The following is a 20,166-nucleotide window of genomic DNA, read 5'->3' on the forward strand; positions in this document are numbered from 1 at the left end:
CGGGGAACCTCGTGCAAGGTTTGAAAATAATAACTTGGGTGCTCGCTGCCTTGAAGCAAATTAAGCAATGAGCAATGCAGGACTGCGCGAGGACGTGAGATCTTTATATGTAGGGAGCAGGACTCGTGCTCCGAGAAGCATGTGCTGCGTTTGAAAGATGTCTATAAAACAGCCCAGTGTGTGTCTGTAAAGGTGGATTTATGGCCCCGGGCGAGCGTCCCCTCCTCTCCTCCCGTAAACGCTTCCTGCATGTGCTGCGTGTGTTGGGTGAGGCAGGAGGGGGCGCAGCGCAGTGTGCGCTGCCTGCTCCCCATTGTCAGGCAGCGCCGGGAGTGTGGAGAGACCTGCTGCTGCCTGCTGTTGTCCTCTGTTATCTCTCAGCGTGCTGCGTGGAGGGGAGCGTCGGCGCTGCTGCTCCTCTCCGCCCCCTCCCCCGGCTCCCCGCGCTGTGCTGTGTTTTCAGCCGGCAGCAGTCAGGGCGCAGGATCAGTGCTTGCCTCCAGCGAGTGTCACAGCGCAGCGCGGCCAGAAGCTCTGCTCTAGGCACAGTACGCAGCCATTGCCGCACGTGCGCTGTCGGGCCCGGCGCGGTAGCCGTATCCCCTCCTTTTGTAGTGCTGGAGTGCCTTTCTTCTGTGATTTCGTTCTTACTCTCTTGGACATGCTGTTGTTTCACTGAGCTCTTAATGGCCTGAGTGTTCTGCATGGACTGACCCGATTCACCTGTTACCTGCAGCTCTGCAGAAGTTTGGACTTGTGAGGACCCGACGTGGCCCCGAGATCCGCGGGCCCCTCTCCAGGATGGACTGGCTCCGGAGCCTGGCGCTCGCCGTCCTGGGACTCGGAGCGCTGCTGCCTGGGCGCGGGAGCTGTCAGAGTGCGAAGAACAACGTCCCACGGCTGAAGCTGTCCTACAAAGGTGAGCCTCGCTTCCCTACTTCTTTCTAAAGCGCTGCGGAGATGCTGGGATTGCTGTGTCGCGCAGCCTCCTTCACACTTCACTTTAGTTGTCCTAAGTGTTACTGACCCCACGTGTGATCCTCTGAATGAAAGCACTAACGTGGAGATAAATTAAGGCACGCGTTTAGTCTTCTCCTTTCTGGTGTTGTAATCCTTTTACTATTGTGTACGGTTATTGACTTTACATGTACATTCAGTTTACCTCAGGTTTGCCTCCTAGCGAGGTAGGAACTGAGTGCTCACGTCTGGGAAGGTGATCCACGTGTGTGTCCCTTGCCCTCCTATAAGCTTAGAAGCCGTCTTTTTGGGTAAGAAGCCACCCGTAGACAATGCCAACTGCAAAGGAATGCTCAGAATACGAGACAGGGTAGAACGAATGCTGCCACACCAAAAACCCAAAGAAAACCCTGTATCCCGGTGATTTGCAGCTGTGCATCTTTTTACAAGGCAGTGGTGTCGCACAGGATTGTAAACGAGGGGCGACCAAACGTACTGACATAACTATGACAACCACCAAAGAGGATGACACGAGTCTGACCACGAGGCATTTGGAGGGAGCAGCCCTCGGCTCGCGGGATAAATCACACGAGGGACTTTTTTTTAAACTAGAGCCATTCGTGTGTTTGAGCCTGGTAATGTAGACGGGAGACCCCAGCCTCCACCCGCTCTTGCAGCTGAGGAGCCCGAGGCTGCGAGGAAGGAATCCCCTCTTAGCTCCTCCGTGTAACCTAAACAGGTCCCGGGCAGACGGGGATATTGTATTTAGTCTGAGGCGACAGAGTGCTTCGAGCTATAGCGCCTGGGGAATAGAGCGCGAGGCGGGCGGGCGGGGCCAGCATTCTCGCAGGCACTAGCAGTGTCACTGGAGGCACGGTGTGTGAACACAATTGAAACTTCACACTACAGAGGAAGGTTCCTTACTTACTGCAAGAGATGTGGGAGAACCCCACAGGGATGCCAGGCCCGGTGTCAACTAAAGGGGCGCAGAGGTACTAATGGCGCAGGGAAGAGGCGTCCACAGACGCGGGGCACCCGGGGTCTGTGATTGACGGCAGCGGGTTGGTGTTTCAAGTGTCTGGGAATGGTTCAGCACCACTCACATACTTTGGGGCATATTAGCAAGAAGCTCGTTAAAATTATCGCCGTTTAAGCGGCAGTTTCCTGCCGCTATAACGGCAATAATTTTAACGAGCTTGTTGCTAATATGCGCCAGTGTTTTTTAATTTGACGTTAAATTGTGTAGAGCGAATAATTTCTATAGTATATAGTGAAGGCTTTATCTAGCGGTACATACCGCAGCTCAGTCGCTTCTAAGCACCCACAGACAGCTGTTATTAGGCAAATGACATAGCCGGCTGGACCCCCTGCTCATGTGTTGTCCACTTCACGAATGGAAGTGAAAATATCTGGCCTGTGGAAGTGCTTAGGTGAATGGTCAGATGGAGGGCCTGAGGGGGGAGGAGCGTGAATACTTGAATGTAATTATCACTTAGGAAGCCATCAATGTTTTGTTTATGGCCAAAGCAACCTCTGTATATTGGGGGGGGGGGGCACCCCTCTTTAAAGGATCTTCTTAGAAGTGATCCATAATGAAGGGATCATGAAGGAAAGGACCCTTGAAGGAGTCCCGATAGAAGGGGTCCATCCGGAATAGTGCACGGACCCCATATAGAGCGGAGCCGCTGTTGAAAGGACCCCGGTAGGGGGGGCCCCACGAAGAAGAATTACCTCTTGAGGTGAAAAGTGAGCAGGAGTCCGTGAATCTACAGCCTTCTCCCACGTTAGAATCGGCGCCAGCACGGATTCCACGGGCAGCCTGCTTTGCTTGCCTCAAGCCCGCCCGCTTTCAGGCGCTCGCTCTTCAACTCGCTTCCCTGCTTCGAAATTACCATATTTGCAGAAAAGGTGATGGCGCAAGTGTCAAAAACACATCTGCGCTGACAGAATGTTTTTTTTTCTTTTCACACTCGGTGCAGAGAACGAACCGCACACAAATGAAAAGCGTGCGAGTTGTGGCTTCGCTTTACACTCCGCGCTCATCTTCTTGACAAACACTTCTCCCGAGAGGGAAAGCGTTCTGCTTTAATCCTGGTCTGTTTTTCATTTACATATCTGTGGCAATTCAAGCAGTAACTGCTACAGCGAGGCACTCATGTGCAAGACACGCGCTTGGCTGGCTTTTGGAAGTTTTACGAAAAAATAGGATTTGTAGTTTATTCAATTTTTAGCAAAGCTAAATGGCCTTCTTTTCGGAAAAAAACATGTTGTTTACGTATATTCATCCCTTTACGGGATATTCTGAAGGCATCCAAAACAAGGGAAAATCAGTAAGGAGAAGTGGAAGAAATATTGCTGAAAACTAGTCAATAATGTGGGCTGTAGTGTCTCAGATTGAAAAATTTGGCAAGCCATATCATTTAAAATTACTGAACACAAAGTCAGTCAATGAAGCCAATTATTGGCCTTCGCCTGGCTAATGGCCCCGCACCTCAGGGCGCTCCTGAGGAGGTATAGGCAGGGACATTGGAATTATGCGGCACTGTAGGGCCAAATTATGTGGCAGGGTTGTTTAAATTATGTGGGAAAAAAAGACAAATTGTGCAGAATAATGCAACACTTTTTGTGATAGTATTACTTCGTTTGTAATTTTTGCTCATGTAGCACTGTCTGGGCAAAGATTTATTCCGGTTACTAACAATTTAACCCAGAAATACAGGAATAAGCAGTTGACAAATGACCAGTCTGCAAAGACTTACCACTATGTCGGAAGCTTGTTGCCACACTTTTAGTAACTTTTGGCCTGTTTGTACCAGAATCTTTTCTTTGTTAAAATCTGCAAATTATTCAGCAGATGATGGATTTTTGAGGCAAATGTGGCAAATCCACAATTATGCGAAAGACGCAGCAGCTGCATAGTCACATAATTCCATTGGCCCTGGGCATAGGTTAATACTTAACATTTTATTGAAAATATAGTTATTCCTTCTAAAAAGGCACTTGCCTATTGTGGCAGATGGGGCCTAGAGCCATGACTGACATCCACTGACTACAGTCTGAGGAACATGATTGTCTACCCCCAATCTCAGTATTCCAGTTAGTGTGCACATTGCTTTTATTTGTTGCTCCTGTAGCACCAGCATTCAGCAGTACACTGTTTCACAGTGCTTGGCACACAGAGGCAGCTTTTTGGATGGGAAGCAATGAGGAAAAAACACACCCACAGCATCTTACTGGTCTGTTAAAGTGGAGTTCCGTTCTTCTCCTCTCCTCTCCTCTCCTCTCCTCTCCTCTCCTCTCCTCTCCTCTCCTCTCCTCTCCTCTCCTCTCCTCTCCTCTCCTCTCCTCTCCCTTGTCGTTGTCTTTTCTTTGTTTTATTCCATCTATGGTTATTTTTCTTAGATTTTCTTACTTCTACTATGTTACCTAGTAGTCACTATCGAATTGTTGTGCATACAAGTTGTGGTACAGTTAGTGAATATTCTTGATTATGGGTTATATATAGAGTTATGGATAAAGTTAAACACTCCTAGATCTTCTGCGGTAGGATGGTGGTTAGTCGCGAGTGTGCTTCTATTCGTGAGTGCGGCCAGTAGCATATTTTCTGTGACTTGCCTTCAGTAAGGAAGAGTTCGACGGTAGGCAGCTCATGCATGCCTTCCGTGGAGAGCTCACTTTTTATCTGTACTCAGAAGAGGTGATAGGTTGATTGTGGCACCAGTGACCAGGAGTCGTGTTTGTGAATTGACATAGAGCCAGTCATGTGGGAGGTTTTATGGGTGCACTTGGGCGATCTTTCTCCCAGGATAGTCTGGCCTGCTTTGTCACAGCTCTTCAGGCATGATGCATTTGACCTTCCATTCCACTGGGAGCCAGTGAAGTCGTTTTAATGTAGTTTGGACACATACATAAATTAGCAGGCTGATTTGCAAACATCTAAATGGCACCCAAAACATAAACGTGATTAAAAAAAGGAATGTGAGAAAATGTTCCTTGGGGGACATATCTGTAGGCACGTGTGAACTGCTGCAGGATGGGTCTCTCTTTCAATAAGAATAACAGGCAGCAATGTACACACTAAGGCCACAGAGACTCATTTAGCCCGCAGCACCCTAAAGATCTGTATCTGCAGAGAGGTCAAGACTAGTAGCTAAAATAAATTGCAAGGGTGGACAAAGACGAGCAAAGTAAAGGGGAAAAAAGTAGAAAAAAATACATGGAATCTGTTTCATGGCATAATTCGCACAGGCCCTGAAAACTCAGCTGTTACAATTTCCAACCAATGAACAGAGAGCTGGCCCAGTTGTCAACAGTTTCACTCTCAAGTAAAATCGGCATTTCCAGTCCACCCCTTACTAATTGAATGTCAAACATGGTTGGAAAAGAGGTCTTACATCATTTCTCGCGTGATTCATGAAGGGTTAAATCCCTGCCAGCCCTAATTTCCTCTGGTCACTTGCTTTCAAAGGCTTGCTCCCAGCCCTGCCATTTCTCAGGCTGCCAGGCGGGAGGTATGGCTGGTGAAAGTTAATAGGCATGCTTGCCTTTCCTCGGCCTCCTGTCACTCTGCCTGCGAGTACCAGCCAGCCCCTGGGCTGACTTAGGGTAGAGGGGCAGGGGGCACATGTTTGCACGTCTCTGCTTTTACTAGCGTCACCCTGTAGTGGAGCCCGCGCACACAGGCCTTCTTTGTGCCTCTCGTAAAATAGCATGATGCAAAAATGCCCAACCTGGGTCCCCACGGTTAGAGAGACTCATTGTTCCGAGCAGTGAGCATGGACGCCAGCCAGAGCCGGGAAGCTGAGCTTTCGCACACAATACCTGTTCAGTCTGCTCCATGAATCCTGTCTGCGGATTGTTGTTTCCATGGATGTGGGGATCAGGTAATGGCGGGAGTGTTTACCCATTGTGTTTCCAAGGCCTCCACCACCGCTAAAGGCACAGTCTGCACAAAGCATGTTAGAGCACCACATTCAAGTTCTTGCAAGGAAGATGACAAACGAGGGTGATTCTGGCAGGGGCATCCACTGTGGACCACCACCCACGAGCACGACGCATCTCCAAAACACATGTGCACAATTTGATCAAAAAAATGCACACAGATGGACTTGCTTACGCATCACCTGTCCTAATGCCCACTAACAAGACATTAATATTAATGTATAATTATTTATGTACTATCCTGTTGTGTAGCACACTTAGATTCAAAGTTTTTGCTGAGTAATACATTTTGCGGTGACTCGGACAAGCATACAGCTAGAAAACTCATCGAAAAGTTTTATCAGAGGAATTCATTGTAGTCAAGACCTCTGTGTATTCTAGGCTCTATTTCTGTTTAGTATGACACTCTAATGTAAGACATCATCTCTGGGCATGTATGGTCTTGATTGTTTCTGTACTGTCATATCTTTGATTTGCACGGTTTATTCAGCTATTCCTCCTCATCAAGTAGACATCTTGTTTGTGAAACTGTCTTTATTGAACATCCATTTTGTTGGGCCAAGAAAAGCTACAATGACGGTCAGTGCTACAAGGGTGACGAAGAAAGGCAGGAACCCATTATTCCAGGTTACCTGCTCCTTCTGAGAAATGCTCTTACAAACACTATTGCTTCTTCTCTGACAAGAACTGGTAGAGGTACTTCAAGTGTGACAGGTTACACCCACATCCACCATGTCTGCTCGTGTCTGCGAATGATAAATAGAGAGGACATGTCTGAAACGCATGCAAGATGAAAATCACCCGAGTTCCTGCTGTGGAAAGGTAATTGGGCCCAGAGGAGAGGACGCAGTTCGAAGTACCACTGGTGTGGGCTGGGTATATATGGACAGCCACAGGAGACAGCGTGGGCCATAAGCAATTAGAACTTTGATGTCACATTTCTCTAACATGCTTGAAAAACAAAAGGCCAAGAGGATGAGGAAGAGAATAGGGCATTCAGGAGGAAGGAGTGCAAAAGCAAGCATACCATGGAAGGACTAAAACTGAGCATTCCACAGCAACATGGCAGACAGTGGATCTTCCCTGCCACACAATACATGCAACCGACTGACTATTTCAAACACTAACAACCACCAACCTCTCAAAAAGGGGTTAGCTTTCAACAACATGTACAAAATTCAGAAAAGGCGTAGATGACAACTGCGTGTGAAACAAAGTGTAAGAGCACATATGGAAGAGGGGACTAGTAAGGAGGGTGCATAATGAAGCAACAGGCAGGACACTAGCAGCCAGGATGGCTAGTGGCTCTACATCCCGTCAGTATCTGTTCAATGCACCCATAAGGATGTCTTATCTCTGTTACTGCACTGACGCTTTTTGATCCAGTGAGCTCTATGACGTGCTGTAAATATAATTACAGCAATAACTTGGCACTTAACTTTGCAGCTTGTCAGACAGTTTCACGAACAAATTACACATAATTATTTAATAATTACACAAGCAGCTCGTCATTGCTTCCTTTTTAAGGATGAAAGGGTGCATAACCCCCAGGATAAAAATCTGAGCTCCTTAGATCTGCAGGGATCACGCCACCTGGCTTCTGCCAGCTCTTCTATTTTCATATTGTTCCCAACTTTTCACATTTGTCTTCAAACTGTGCAGTTATGCGGTTCTCAGACACATAGCAGAGTCGATTATTCGGCCCCTGTTGTTCTCATCGGAGACATGCTCCAGCATGCTGCCAAGCCTCAGGTTTGCTTCAGAATGCCACACAAATCCCGGGGTCTTTGAGGTGAGCCCGGGAGCTGATCAAGGCGGGCTTGTAGTCCAAAGACACTGTAGCTGTAGATGTTTCTGCAAATGGCGTTTTTTGTCCCAGTCGACCTCTCTAATTCATTAGAAGAACGGATATGATGAAGTGGTACATAAATTGAGTCCAGGCATGTTTTCTGTTGTAATTGGAACTAGATGCCATAATAATTTATAAAACCTTGTTACCAATGTTGCACACTATCTGCTCAAGCACTGATACACTTTATAGGGTGAGGTTTCCAAAACTAAGGCGTCTCATCTCAAGCCACGGTTCCCTTTGAGTCGGCAGTGCCTGTTCTGTTAAATCCCAAGCGAGGAATGTGTGTTGTTGCTCCACTCAGCAGTATTGGGAATCAGATCTGTTGCACATTCAAGGGCACCAGCCTCTTGGCTTCAGACCAGAGCAGATTAAACAGCGTTTTCTTCTTTTTATGGACATATTTATTGCCATTAATTAGCAACACAAAGCCAGCTTAGCCAAACATATTTTAACGAAAAAAGCTGTCTTGGGCTCAGACGTGTGTTTTTTCTCTGTATTAAAATGCACAGGGTTTGCTGGCCAGTGTTCAGTGCATTCTGCTAGCCTTTTGCCTTTGAACTTGGAAAGAGAATAGATTTTCAACAGGCACACACATGCCTCACATGACTAACACACTCTTTTAAAAAAAAAAGCAAGACGAGTTTGTGTTGCTGTTATTGTGCACAATCCTACATTGAAGGCTCAAACAAGCGAGCCAAGACCAAACACTGTATGCCTACCCAACCATTGGAGACCAGCTGGCAAAACAACACATTTCATCTTTGGTAGACACTTTGGCCGTATGATGCGTCCATATTATGATATCAGTGGTGTCAGTAATACTTGGAATTCAGAACAACCAGGAAACAAATTATCCACTATAGACTACTTTTAGAATGGCAAATAATTTGAATAAATTGTATTCCGCTGTTATTTTCTGAAAACATACTCTAGGTTTGAAGTGGAGAATTTGTCCCTGGTAAAACCACATGCAGTACTGCTTCTTGTGATATCATTATGCGCCTTGTAAAACTGATTTAGTCAGAAAGTCCTGTTTCTGCTCTAAGTAAGAGGCTGTAAATAAAGACAACAAAAGTGCATGCAGCATCAATGGTTGGAACAAATGACCTCTCATTAATTGGGAGTTTTTAATTTTAAGCAAAAATGCTTCAATTAATAAACATTTTAATACACCTATAGTGTTGTAACCTGAGCAATGCACTGTGAAATGATCAGAACTAAATCTGCAATGGAGATTCTTGGTGTCTGGAAAATCAAGTGATTTGGAATAGTATTCCATGCAAAATCCTTTCCCAAAGATTCGGCAACTATTTCTGGGAATCTGTCTGGCCTTTGCCCAAAAGTAAAATGCCTGGAAAGAAAGATGTAAATAAGAGCTGCGAATTGAGTCCAATTGATACTACTGGGCAGGCCTCTTCGATTTTCTCAATTTACTAAACCTGTACACTGTGTGCTCTATTCATTTTTTTGAAGAAAACAATTCAACATGCAATTTTGTATCTACATGTCTTATGGCATTAACAAGAAAAATCAGGAAGGAAGCTCAAGTGAGACTGATAGATCAAATGGGCTGATAGTGGGAGAGAAACAGTTCCTGCTAAATACAATGCCATAAACTAAACCGAGAAAAGTGGTGGAAGTGATTTAGAAGAGCTTATTCGGGTTGCTTTTGTTTTATTAGACAATCGATGTTTTCAATTTAATTATCTCTTTTTGTCTAATGTTTTTCATCTCTTCACTGTGTTGAATTCTTTTTGTTGTCTGAATTATATCCCAACACATCTGGCGTGAAGCCAGTTACCTAAAAGGAGAGTCACAGGCACATCACAGAGTCTTAATGAACATATGCCGAGTGGGATACCGGATATAGGGTTCTGTTCAACCTCAGATAGATTGCATGAATCCTCCATCATTTCGATTTGTTCTTCACTGGAGCCTCTTTAACACAGGTTTTAAAGTATCTATATTAGGTTGAAGTATGCTGGCAGTCTCGTCACAGGCATCAAAATAGTTCGGGGAAGACTACATTGTTCAAGTGTGAAAGCCAAAATCCATTTTAAGATTGTTTGTCACACCAAAAATGACAAATGTGGAGTGGCTGCATAACCTATACAACTCCCTATACTTGTTTCTTAGGTCGACCCTAGGGAGAGCACATGTGTTGTTTCTCGACATGCTGTATCTCCTCTGAGGGATTTTGCACACCTATCAAAATAAAAGCGGGACACATGCAACCAATGCAACAAAAAAAAGTCCACATTTCAGAAGGGCACACAAAAAACGGAATGGAAATTGATAGTCATGCCAAAAGCCTAGTCGTGGAATTCATGTCTGCCAAAGCCCTGCCTCCCCGTCCCCTCCCGCTGGCTGCTTCCAGTTTGATATTCCTCGTTTACTTTCACCTTTTGTGAGTTCACCCATAAGTGGTGTGGAGTAGTTAATTTTTTAGGCTTTTAGTGTGATTCTTTACCACTGTGTTTTACTCCAGTGAACCTTCCTTCATCAGCTCAAAGGTCCCAAAATGTGGAGTGAGATACGAGCCCCAGCAAGCAAGTCACCCATCACTGCTAACATGCTTGGAGTCTTTAGGTCAATTTAACATCTTTGATGAGTAATCAGTGTAAAGGTTGGTGTGGAACAGCCTTAAATAAAAGCAATTGTAACTTTGATGAGAATTTTCTTTTGAAATGGTTGAAGTTACCGGGGATGCGCAGAGAGAAGTGTGGGCAAGAATGCTGCTCTTCAGTGGCTTTTGGGAGCTGCATCAGATCTTAGTTATGTCGTGATTCGTTTGAGAGCTTGTGTCCCAAACTTGCCATCCACTTACATCAATAGTATTAACAGTAGCCTGCTTCATCCAATATAATCTGTGTTGGAGGTAATAAAAGGTTTATGACAAGACAATGTTTGCTTTCAAATGTGGCCACTGCTTTAAATAGCCAAAAGGTGATGTGTCAGTATCTCCATGAGTGCCATCTCCAAGAAGTCTGATATCTGAACTAAATGTACCTCCTACTTTCATCCCCACAATCACCGATTCCACCCCCATTATACTCAGGATCATGTTTCCCACACATTTTTCATGCACTTCGACCACTGCTCTCTATCAACAAAAAAGTGCATTAAACATTCAAAGCCCAAAGAGAAGGTTCTTACTCACCCACACTAACTGCTTCTGTGTCTCCACACAACCTCCTGTCTCTTTCTTCTGCCCCATCCATTCCTGTTCCTCCCCCCACTCACAGCAGCCTGTGCTGTTTTATTTGGGCTTTTTCATTACAGCTTTGGTGCATGGGAAAAAGTTCACACGCGGACATGGTCAGATCAGACAAAGTTTATCACAGCGCAATCAGAGGAACATTTTAAAATGAAAAATAAACACCAGACAGTGTTCAGATTGTAGCATCGTAAACCCCATCTGATCACACCTCCTATAGTGGTCGGCTATTAAAAGGGCTAAATTATACTTTATTTTTGGTCACATTTCCTAACCTCTCGCAATTAACTTCCGATGAAAGTCCCACCTCGAAACAATGCGAGCATGTGACTCGGACACGTTTTGTGTTAGCCTGCATGGCAGCGATTCCCTGTAACTTGAATGGCTGCTTAGCTTCTCCCAAGTGTGCTGTGTGTGGTGCGCAGGGCTGGACTGGGAACCAAAGCCGGCTCTTGCAAAGTGCTCGGCCGGTCCCACCGCCCCCTCCCCCCGGGGGTTGTGGGTGCCCTGTAATAAAAATGGCCCCCAGGGGCCCCAAACTGGCCCCCCACTCGTGCGGCACACCTGGGGATTGCCGGGTGCCCGCTACGGCCAGTCCAGCCCTGGTGCCGCGAGTACCCCTTCACCTCCGAACCATCAGCTGTCATGCATCTCTGACCTGTGCTTAAGCAATGGCATGCATCAGAGCTACTTCTCACATACTCAAAGGTCCCTGGTAGGCAAGATCTTGTAAGTACATGCCAACATATTGCTTCTTCTCCAACCAAAGATATCAATTTCTAACTGACAAGAGTCCATACTATAAGCAACAAGTTCAGACAGCGCTGGCTTTTTAACAATACATTGCATTCTGGGACTTGTAGTATTGCTTTTAACATTGTTGTACACAGTATAAAAATCATAACATGCTAAATGTTGGTTGGTTGAGCCCTAGCTCATTGAAGATCTGTTGTGTGACATGGATCGACTTGACAACTATTGTGCCATGCCTTCAAATCTGTATGAAGGTGTAGTAAAAGGGTTAAACAGCTAGGTGCAGTACTTGTCGAGTGATTTGTCTCATGAGTTCCCTTCTTGTTAATTTAAATAATAGGTCGGGATGCAGGGGGAGTGAGACTTGTTACAAAGTCCTGTACTTTGCCAAAAGCTGGTTGTTTCTGTGGTGTGCTGCTTTTGACAAGTTAGTGTTGAATGTCCACACAGTTTCATGCCACACAATTCAACTCTACACATTTCCAATCCACACCACATAATTTGACACCAATCCACATAATTCAACTCAATAATAGGATTGCACAACACACCACATGCATCCAATCTACACCACAAAGTTCCATGTCATGCCACAAAATTCAACAGCACACCATGTAATTAAATTTCACTACATACCACTCCACAACACAAAATACAATTCCACATATTTATACTACATAACACACAATCCCATTCCGCATAATTCCAGTACAATAAATATCATAATATTACAATCCACATATTTCCACTGCACACCATGCCACATAATTTCATTACACAAATCCACTCCACACCACACAATTCCACACCACACAATTCCTCTACTAACAATTTCAATCCATCTCACATAATTTCACTACACATCACATCCGTACAACCCATAACACATGTGAAAAACATTGTCATTTACAATGCCATTAGCACTAACTAAAGCCAACGTGAAGCCTATTGTATTTCCAATGCTTGTTTTAAAGGGTCGTTCATTTGTTCATGTTTTCTTGGTTATATATAAGGTAACAAAAATGCTTATAACACTTTTATATTATAGCTTTTCAATATGCTGCACAACAGCCACACTGCTCTACAATATAGCTTAAAGACTTTGGCAAAACCAATAGCTCTGGCTAACACTTATAAAATCTCAAAGACTCGACCTATTGGCTATGCCAATGCTTTGACATCGAGATAGAGGTCCACCAATATAAGAAGTCTCCCAACCTTCTGCTCCTCAATAAAGTTCTGAAGTGCAACCTGTTCATGGAACCAGTTCACTCCATAGGCCTGGCTGTTCTCTACGCCATATGCTGACATACAAATAGTGGCTGTTTAGCCTTCAGTGTGCAAATTACGTAATATCGAAATTAATGTAACGATAATGTATATTTCCTATCTGAAGACCAAATAATGTAATTGTATGAAATTAAGATACATGTGTCTCGCTATGCAAAAAAAATTGAAAGAGTTTCCCCATAACACAATTTATAATTGCCGTTAAGCAAACCATGTCAATTTCTATTTCATTAGTGCACCATAGTAATACAATTCTGCAAGTAGATGAATACCTGTTTCTTTATATTGCGACTGAATTTTAATGTACTAGAAAGCTAATGTGTTATAGTACAGATACATATATAGTAATTGTCCATAATGAACTTCCTCAGCTGAGTAAATGAAGACGCAGTACTCCTTCTATATATGAGTGTGAAGTTTACTTCTCCATCTTTGGCAGCAGCAAAAAAGGTCTACACATATCTGCTAAACCGCCTTGAGCACTACTTAACCACTTCATTTGCAAAGCACAATCTTAAAAATCAAAATACATACTGATTAAAAAGATCATGTGCAAGAGCAAAATTGTGAACACAGAAGAGATATTATTGCGAAGCCATAATGTAGATAATCACTCATAATCTTAATAAACGAAATACAATGAACATCCCAATGTTTGCAGGAAGGATCACGTTCCAGTGGGCAAAAGTCATGTAATTTCATGTCACAAACAACACAATCTTACCTTCACTAGCGCATTCTTCAAAAAGCGCGACTCAAATAATCAAAATCCGATTTCAATCACATCATTAATCAATTGTAATGGAAATATCCAGTTTATAGTGAATTATCCACAAACACCCCTGAAAGTACTATATAAAAAATGTAGGTTAAAGTTGTGTGAGTACATAAATGAAAACACACTAAAGAGGAAGCAAGAATTGTCATATTTCAGTGAATAATAATCTACAGTATGTGCTGCCATGTCTTTGCAGGTACATAAAACTACTGATAAGGAGTGACCATTGTTGCAGTCACCTTGGATCTCCAAGGTGTAGTGACCGTTTTTCTCTCATATTGAGTCCATTCAGTTCATACGTGTGTTGACGACGATGTACAAACGTAATACATAAACCTCATCTGGTGATACCGCTGTAATATTGTCATGACTCTAACCAATCTCTTTTCTCCCTCCTTCGTGGAACTTTGCCTGGGATCTCATTGAGAATGCTTTACATATGCCCATTCCACAAATTGTCTTTTAAACCAGACAGACTGTAATTAAAAGGGTATGCCCAAATGACCCTCCTATGCCTGGGCATAGAACATCTACGATTTGTAACAGTAAAGAGTATGGAGGGATCAATCAATTTCTTATTTTGATTCAAGGCATCATCAATTACCCTGATACTTACAATATTTTGTACATCTAAATATGTATGATTCTATTGGAAATACGTGTTGTGTAACGAGACTAGGTACAAAAAATCAAATACTCATACATTAAACATAATATATACAAGACATAAACAAATACATAATTATCACATATAGACCATAATCACATGTATAATGCAATACATATACACAGTATATACAACATTTACAAAGACCCTAATTATAACTTAAAATAATGTACACTCCTTATTACTGTTACACGTTTTAAACCAGACAGAACATGTTGAGCTGCACAGGCATGCTCAACTTCTGCAATTTCACCCTTTTCTATGGCAAAGTTCATCATCATTGTGCCAAGCTGAATAATATCAGTCTGCAACAAATGTTGCCCCTTCAAATTATATTTCACTATCTTTTAACTCGGTGGGAACTATATGACCTTATTTTCTATGAATATCAAACTCTCTTTAGTAATCTTCCATAATTTCGACAGGGGTTTTTCCTCACAACAGATTGTGCCGGGTGTGAAGCTAACTACCAGTCACACTACAATTCCCATGATTTCTAACTGCTGTGACGACAGAGTGATGTCAGTACCATGCGCCCCTGTTTAAGGGTGCTTCACCAGGCAAAACACTTTTTGTCCTCGTTCCTGTAATCGCACCATAACAGAATGGCTGCAACGGATCAAGTTATGTTCTACACACTGCGGGATACTCTACCCAGGAGTGTTGTTTTCAAATTTATCTTCATATTTCGAGACAGGCTGCTATAAAATCACGTTAATTTATATTCCGAGGCCACTGCCTGCAATATAATCTCCAAAAGGGACTATGAGCAGCACCGGCATCATGGGCTTACTGACCTCCCAAGAGGTCCTACGATTAAACATACGTTTGGCCACTTTCCACTGCATCTGCACCATATGTCACATAATTTGTGAAATTACCAACCTTAAATTTCAATGGCATATTTTGGCCTTCGTACTGTGTGTGTCTCAGCCACACATACCGATTTGAGGATGTAGAACCTACTTTTGTTTTGTCCTGCCCCTAAGGGATGCTATCTACATGGTTTACTATGTTCTTCATTGTGCGCCTGCTTTTCTCATCCCTTGATCTAAAACAGGTCCAGTTGCCAGTGAATGAACCCCACTCATGCTACCAGTAGTTGTATTTTCCTATACTCTTTGTCTTTAACGAATCATGTTTGCAGAATGATTTTTTTCATGGTCCTGAAGAATGCCCAGATAACTTCTTATGGGGTTCGATATAAGCAGAAACATGCTGGACTTCTTTAATGGCTTGAATTACATCCTCACTTTGAACCACTTTCCTTTGGGGACAACAATACATTCTTACATAGATCCACCAAGTTATTGTGTTAACTGTCTTACTTATCCTCAAGAGGTTGTTTTAACTATCTTTCTTATCCTGTTCACACACAACCCATACCGACAACCTCATATGGTCTCATAATGATGAAACCATCACCCCAGGTGCTCCTTGGCCATACCATGGTTGGCTGTAGCCCACGTCAATACTCTGCAGGTAGTGATAAGACGAGGGACCCTATGATGAAATATGCCATCTTAGGGTGGGTCAGTGGCTTCATCCTTTAAACTGAACAGTCTGTTCACAGGCACACAAATAAAATAATTGTCCTTGCCTTAGCCTGATGCCTCCTTTCATTACTTAGACCACTTGTACTTCTTGTGTTTTTTTATACATACGGGGGTTTGTGCTATGTGATCTTTTAGCCCCCGTTGTTCCCTCTAGTGAAAGTACAGCTCAGTACACAAACTGCAAGGTCAGTCCTGCTATTCAAACAGTTTGTAATTTTCCTAGTCCCTGATGTTAAAAGACTGTTTTATGTCAAGCACCAGATGCCTAATTAGTAGTCCTTACGTTCGTGGCATCTACTAAAGCCCAAAGGCTGTGTTAGCCACATCAAAAAAATATTTTTTGCATCCAAATAAAAGAAGAAGCTAATTGATCACGGAGTGCCTTTGGGTATGTAATCAAAGGTCTCCCATTCCTAACCTTTGGTCACTAAGTCTAACTTGAGAACATTTCAATATTCGCTTAAAAACTTACAGATAAAATAATATTTTCTAATTAATTCAATTAGCCAGTGCAGTCATTATTTTAGTTTCAATGCCAAATAAGGTCTCTTCCATGGATTTCAAAATCACTTAGCTAGCCCCATTATCGTATTACTTCACCCTTGAGCTTTGAATCTTACTTCAATGGTCTTGCATGCTTACTCAAAGGATCCTATTATGTTCATGTTGCACTTTTGCTTGTAGCATTTTCCCATACGGTATGATGTTTTTCTTTAAACAGTGAAAGTTTTTAGAACGTGGGCTATCATTATCAGCTAATTCATTTCTATGCAACATGGTATTAATGGTAACAGTAAGCTTAATGTCAAAGTAATTTATCTCACTATCATTTATGATACTTGTCAACTTCAATTTAAATTTGTGTTGAGGACGTCTATAAATTTAACAGCCTCATTTTATGTGCCTATCTGAATAAAAAAAAACAGGTTGTACATATATTGCAATGAAATTATAACATGCTTTGCTGCTGCCCAGACCACCTTGTGTTGCCACCAACCCGTGAAAGAATTTGCAAAGTTGGGGGGAAAAGAACAGTTGGTAGCCCAAACAGTGAACTGGAGAGTGACCTGCTGATGTTAGTGGTGCTAGTGCTAGACAAATAGGAGTGAATTTCCAAACTCAATCAGAGAGTCCACCAGTGGTTGATATGCCACAACTTTGTCTTTGGGTTGGAACAAATTACTAATTTGTTTAAGTGTGAGAGTTAAAAATCTTGGCATTATAGAATTTGGATTGTAGTGAATGCTAAATGTTTGATGTACATTTTGTTACAATTTATCTCCAAGATGATTTTATTCACAGCATTAGGGGACACACAAATATTTCTGTCTCCATAGGAGGAACAGTGTTGGCTAAGGTTTCAAAAAGCAACCTACATTCAGGGTGTTATATGAAAAAGAAACTTGATTGAACTTGTGCCTTCTTTTTCGTCTATACATCCTATGTTACTATTTAATTTAAAAGAAGGCAGGTGTAGTTTGTGATACAGAAAAAGTGAATAAATGTCCCACGGCATAACATGTGTTGTTGTAAGAAATTCGTAATGCAAAATCCATGCAACATCTCTTTTGCTCTGTATATGTCACTATGCCCAGTAGGATTAGAAATATATATGCTTTATAATGTGCACCATTACGTTTATGCTTTGAACTTCCCCTGATCAGGGACATCGTGTGTGATAGTGTACTTTAAAAATGCACGTAATGAACCTATGTGTCAAATAGGTACTATTTGTGCTAGGGTACAAATACGTTTTATCTGTTTCTTCTTGGAATGCGATTTTCCTAAAACGTCCATATATTTGTTTCCTTCTTCAGAGAAATAGTGTGCATGTGCACAATGGCACACAATGGATTATTTTACTTCATGAATGTCATGTGGGTGCATTATTTAGTCATATTTCCCCGACAACGTCTAAGTATGGAGAACACGCAGTTTCCCACATTATCTTTTAAGGCGCTTCAGTGCTTAATTTATATAAGACTGAGTGCTGGTACCTGAAGCTCTGTTCAGAAGCCAGTGGCCAGAGCCATTAACTGCCAGTGCACCAAATACCAAGGCTGCTAGTCTTAAATCCACCGCAGCCTCTTTAATCCACTAACAGACACTCCCTGTCCCTTTATCTCACTCTTAGCTCTTCCTGCTTTCTCCATTAATGCTTTTTTTCCGTCTTCCTTTTCCTTAATCTTTTCTCTTTGCTTTTTTTTTCTCTCTCTTACTCTCAGTAATGTTTGTTTCAGAAAAATACCTGCGGGTCCCCAAAAATGAACACCTGAGCACTGGTGGCCCCCACCGTCAACCATCAGCTCAAATTAAGCACTGAGAAGCTAGTGTCTTTTTCAGTAGAATTTGAGTGACCAGTGATGTTAAGAAACATTTTGTGTGATGTGTGACGAGCTGGAGGAACAGCAGGGGATGGGTGTCAGTTTGTTGATTGATTGGCAAGAGAAGAAAGGCCACTCATTCGGTAGAAGCAGCCAATGAGAGAGAATGTGTCTCAGCCCCTCGCATCCTTGGCAAACAAGCCCTTACTTTAGCGAAACCGATTTATTTCTCTAAGGGCACATTATTGACATCTGTGTTTTCTAAATTTAATTTCTATTTTACTCCAAAATGCAGAAGCAGACAGCGAAATTCATTACGAAAAAGCGTTTTGTAACGTACTGTAACCTTGCTCATCAGTGTGTGTATATATATATATATATATATATATATATATATATATATACATATTCCAGCTCCAATCGACCCTTGCTCCAGAGACGATACGCACTCACCGGGGTATGTTCACAAAAATGTATTACGGCTTCTCTGACAGTACAAACAGACGCGTTTCGGACCTCTAGTCCTTCGTCAGTGTTAGTGTGTGCCGTGTTACCCAGCACCATATATACAGTTCACTTCCTGTCAGATGAAAGGAAAAAAGGACAAAGCATGCAAATATTTACAACAGGGCAGCCATTACTAAGTGGGTTCGTATACTTCACATAGTGACATATTTACAATGTGTTTTGGCCCTTATGTTATTCTTATGCCAATTTCACTGTATTACCGTGAATAATAGTAATCTCGCTGTGTATCAGCATGTCATGGCATTTCTGCCCTATTTACAAAATATTTACACTATATACAATGTAAACACCATCCTGTACGATACAATAATCATCCAGTTGCACTGTGGGTTATAACCCAGGTCGGTGAAAATAAATCTAATCTCACCGCGTATCGGCGTATCACCGACTAGGGCAAGGTCGGCAAAATCAAAATCAAAATCCAACAGAACTTCATGACATGATATTTCATATTTACAATGTCTATGATATTCCCAAATCAACACATTAATTCTTCCAATAGAGAATGCCAAGGGGATACACCCAAAGTATAATACAATGGAATAAAGATAGAACAAATTGCAATAAATTGCACTCTCAAAATTAAGCCGTGGATCCGCTTTACCAAAAATTCATTGATTCACAAAAAACCAAATCCCAATTTGAGAAAGACTGTCATATGTCAGAACCAAGCCTGGTTCCAACCAAATTTGGATAATCAGCAACCCAATCATCCTCAAACAAATATGAATCAATATACAACAGGAGAGAGGCAAAGTAAAGTCTACTTGTATCCGTATCCGATCAGCAAAACTACATATCACAAGAGAAGGTAGATAAGGGAGAGAAAAAAGGGAGAGAAAATTGAGAAAAAAGAGAGAGAAAAAAGGAAAGTTCTTAAGCAACAGTGGAAAATGTAGGAGGAAAAAAGTGAAAAAGATTGAGTTCAAACTTCAGCAATGAAGTTAAATGATTAGAGCCAATATAAGGACAAACGATCTGCAAGTAATACAGTTCTTAATTCATGAGAATCTACTTGCATTGGTCTATTGACAAAATCATACCCCAACATGCTAGGTATTCATTTTCCTAGGTGTACCCCAAGTTCCTCTCCAATATTCAGCCCACCCGGCTGTTTCGTCTGCATGTCAATTATATGTTGTGACTCTAGTCTGCGTAGACGTGTTAATCTGTCCCCTCCTCTAGGGTTAAATGGTACGTGGTCCAAACCAAAAAATTGGAGTAGCTCCCGATTACTCGGGTGAACTTGGGCAAAATGTCTGGCCACTGGATAGGATACATCCTTATTCATTATGGCCCGTTG

The 20,166-nt window shown here is 42.5% G+C and overlaps 1 protein-coding gene across 1 annotated transcript in view; it reads left to right on the plus strand.

Moving 5' to 3' along the window:
- Nucleotides 1-471: 471 nt before the first annotated feature.
- SEMA3A (semaphorin 3A) overlaps nucleotides 472-20,166 on the plus strand; it is a 535,542-nt gene continuing 515,847 nt past the window's right edge. Inside the window, exon 1 of the mRNA XM_086919769.1 lies at nucleotides 472-919. Within this exon, the coding sequence (XP_086775895.1) occupies nucleotides 802-919 (118 nt within the window). The 5' untranslated portion in view covers nucleotides 472-801. The remainder of the gene's footprint in view (nucleotides 920-20,166) is intronic.

This window comes from Lissotriton vulgaris, chromosome 1_1 (genome assembly GCF_964263255.1).
Source record: "Lissotriton vulgaris chromosome 1_1, aLisVul1.2, whole genome shotgun sequence".
Lineage (NCBI taxonomy): Eukaryota > Metazoa > Chordata > Amphibia > Caudata > Salamandridae > Lissotriton > Lissotriton vulgaris.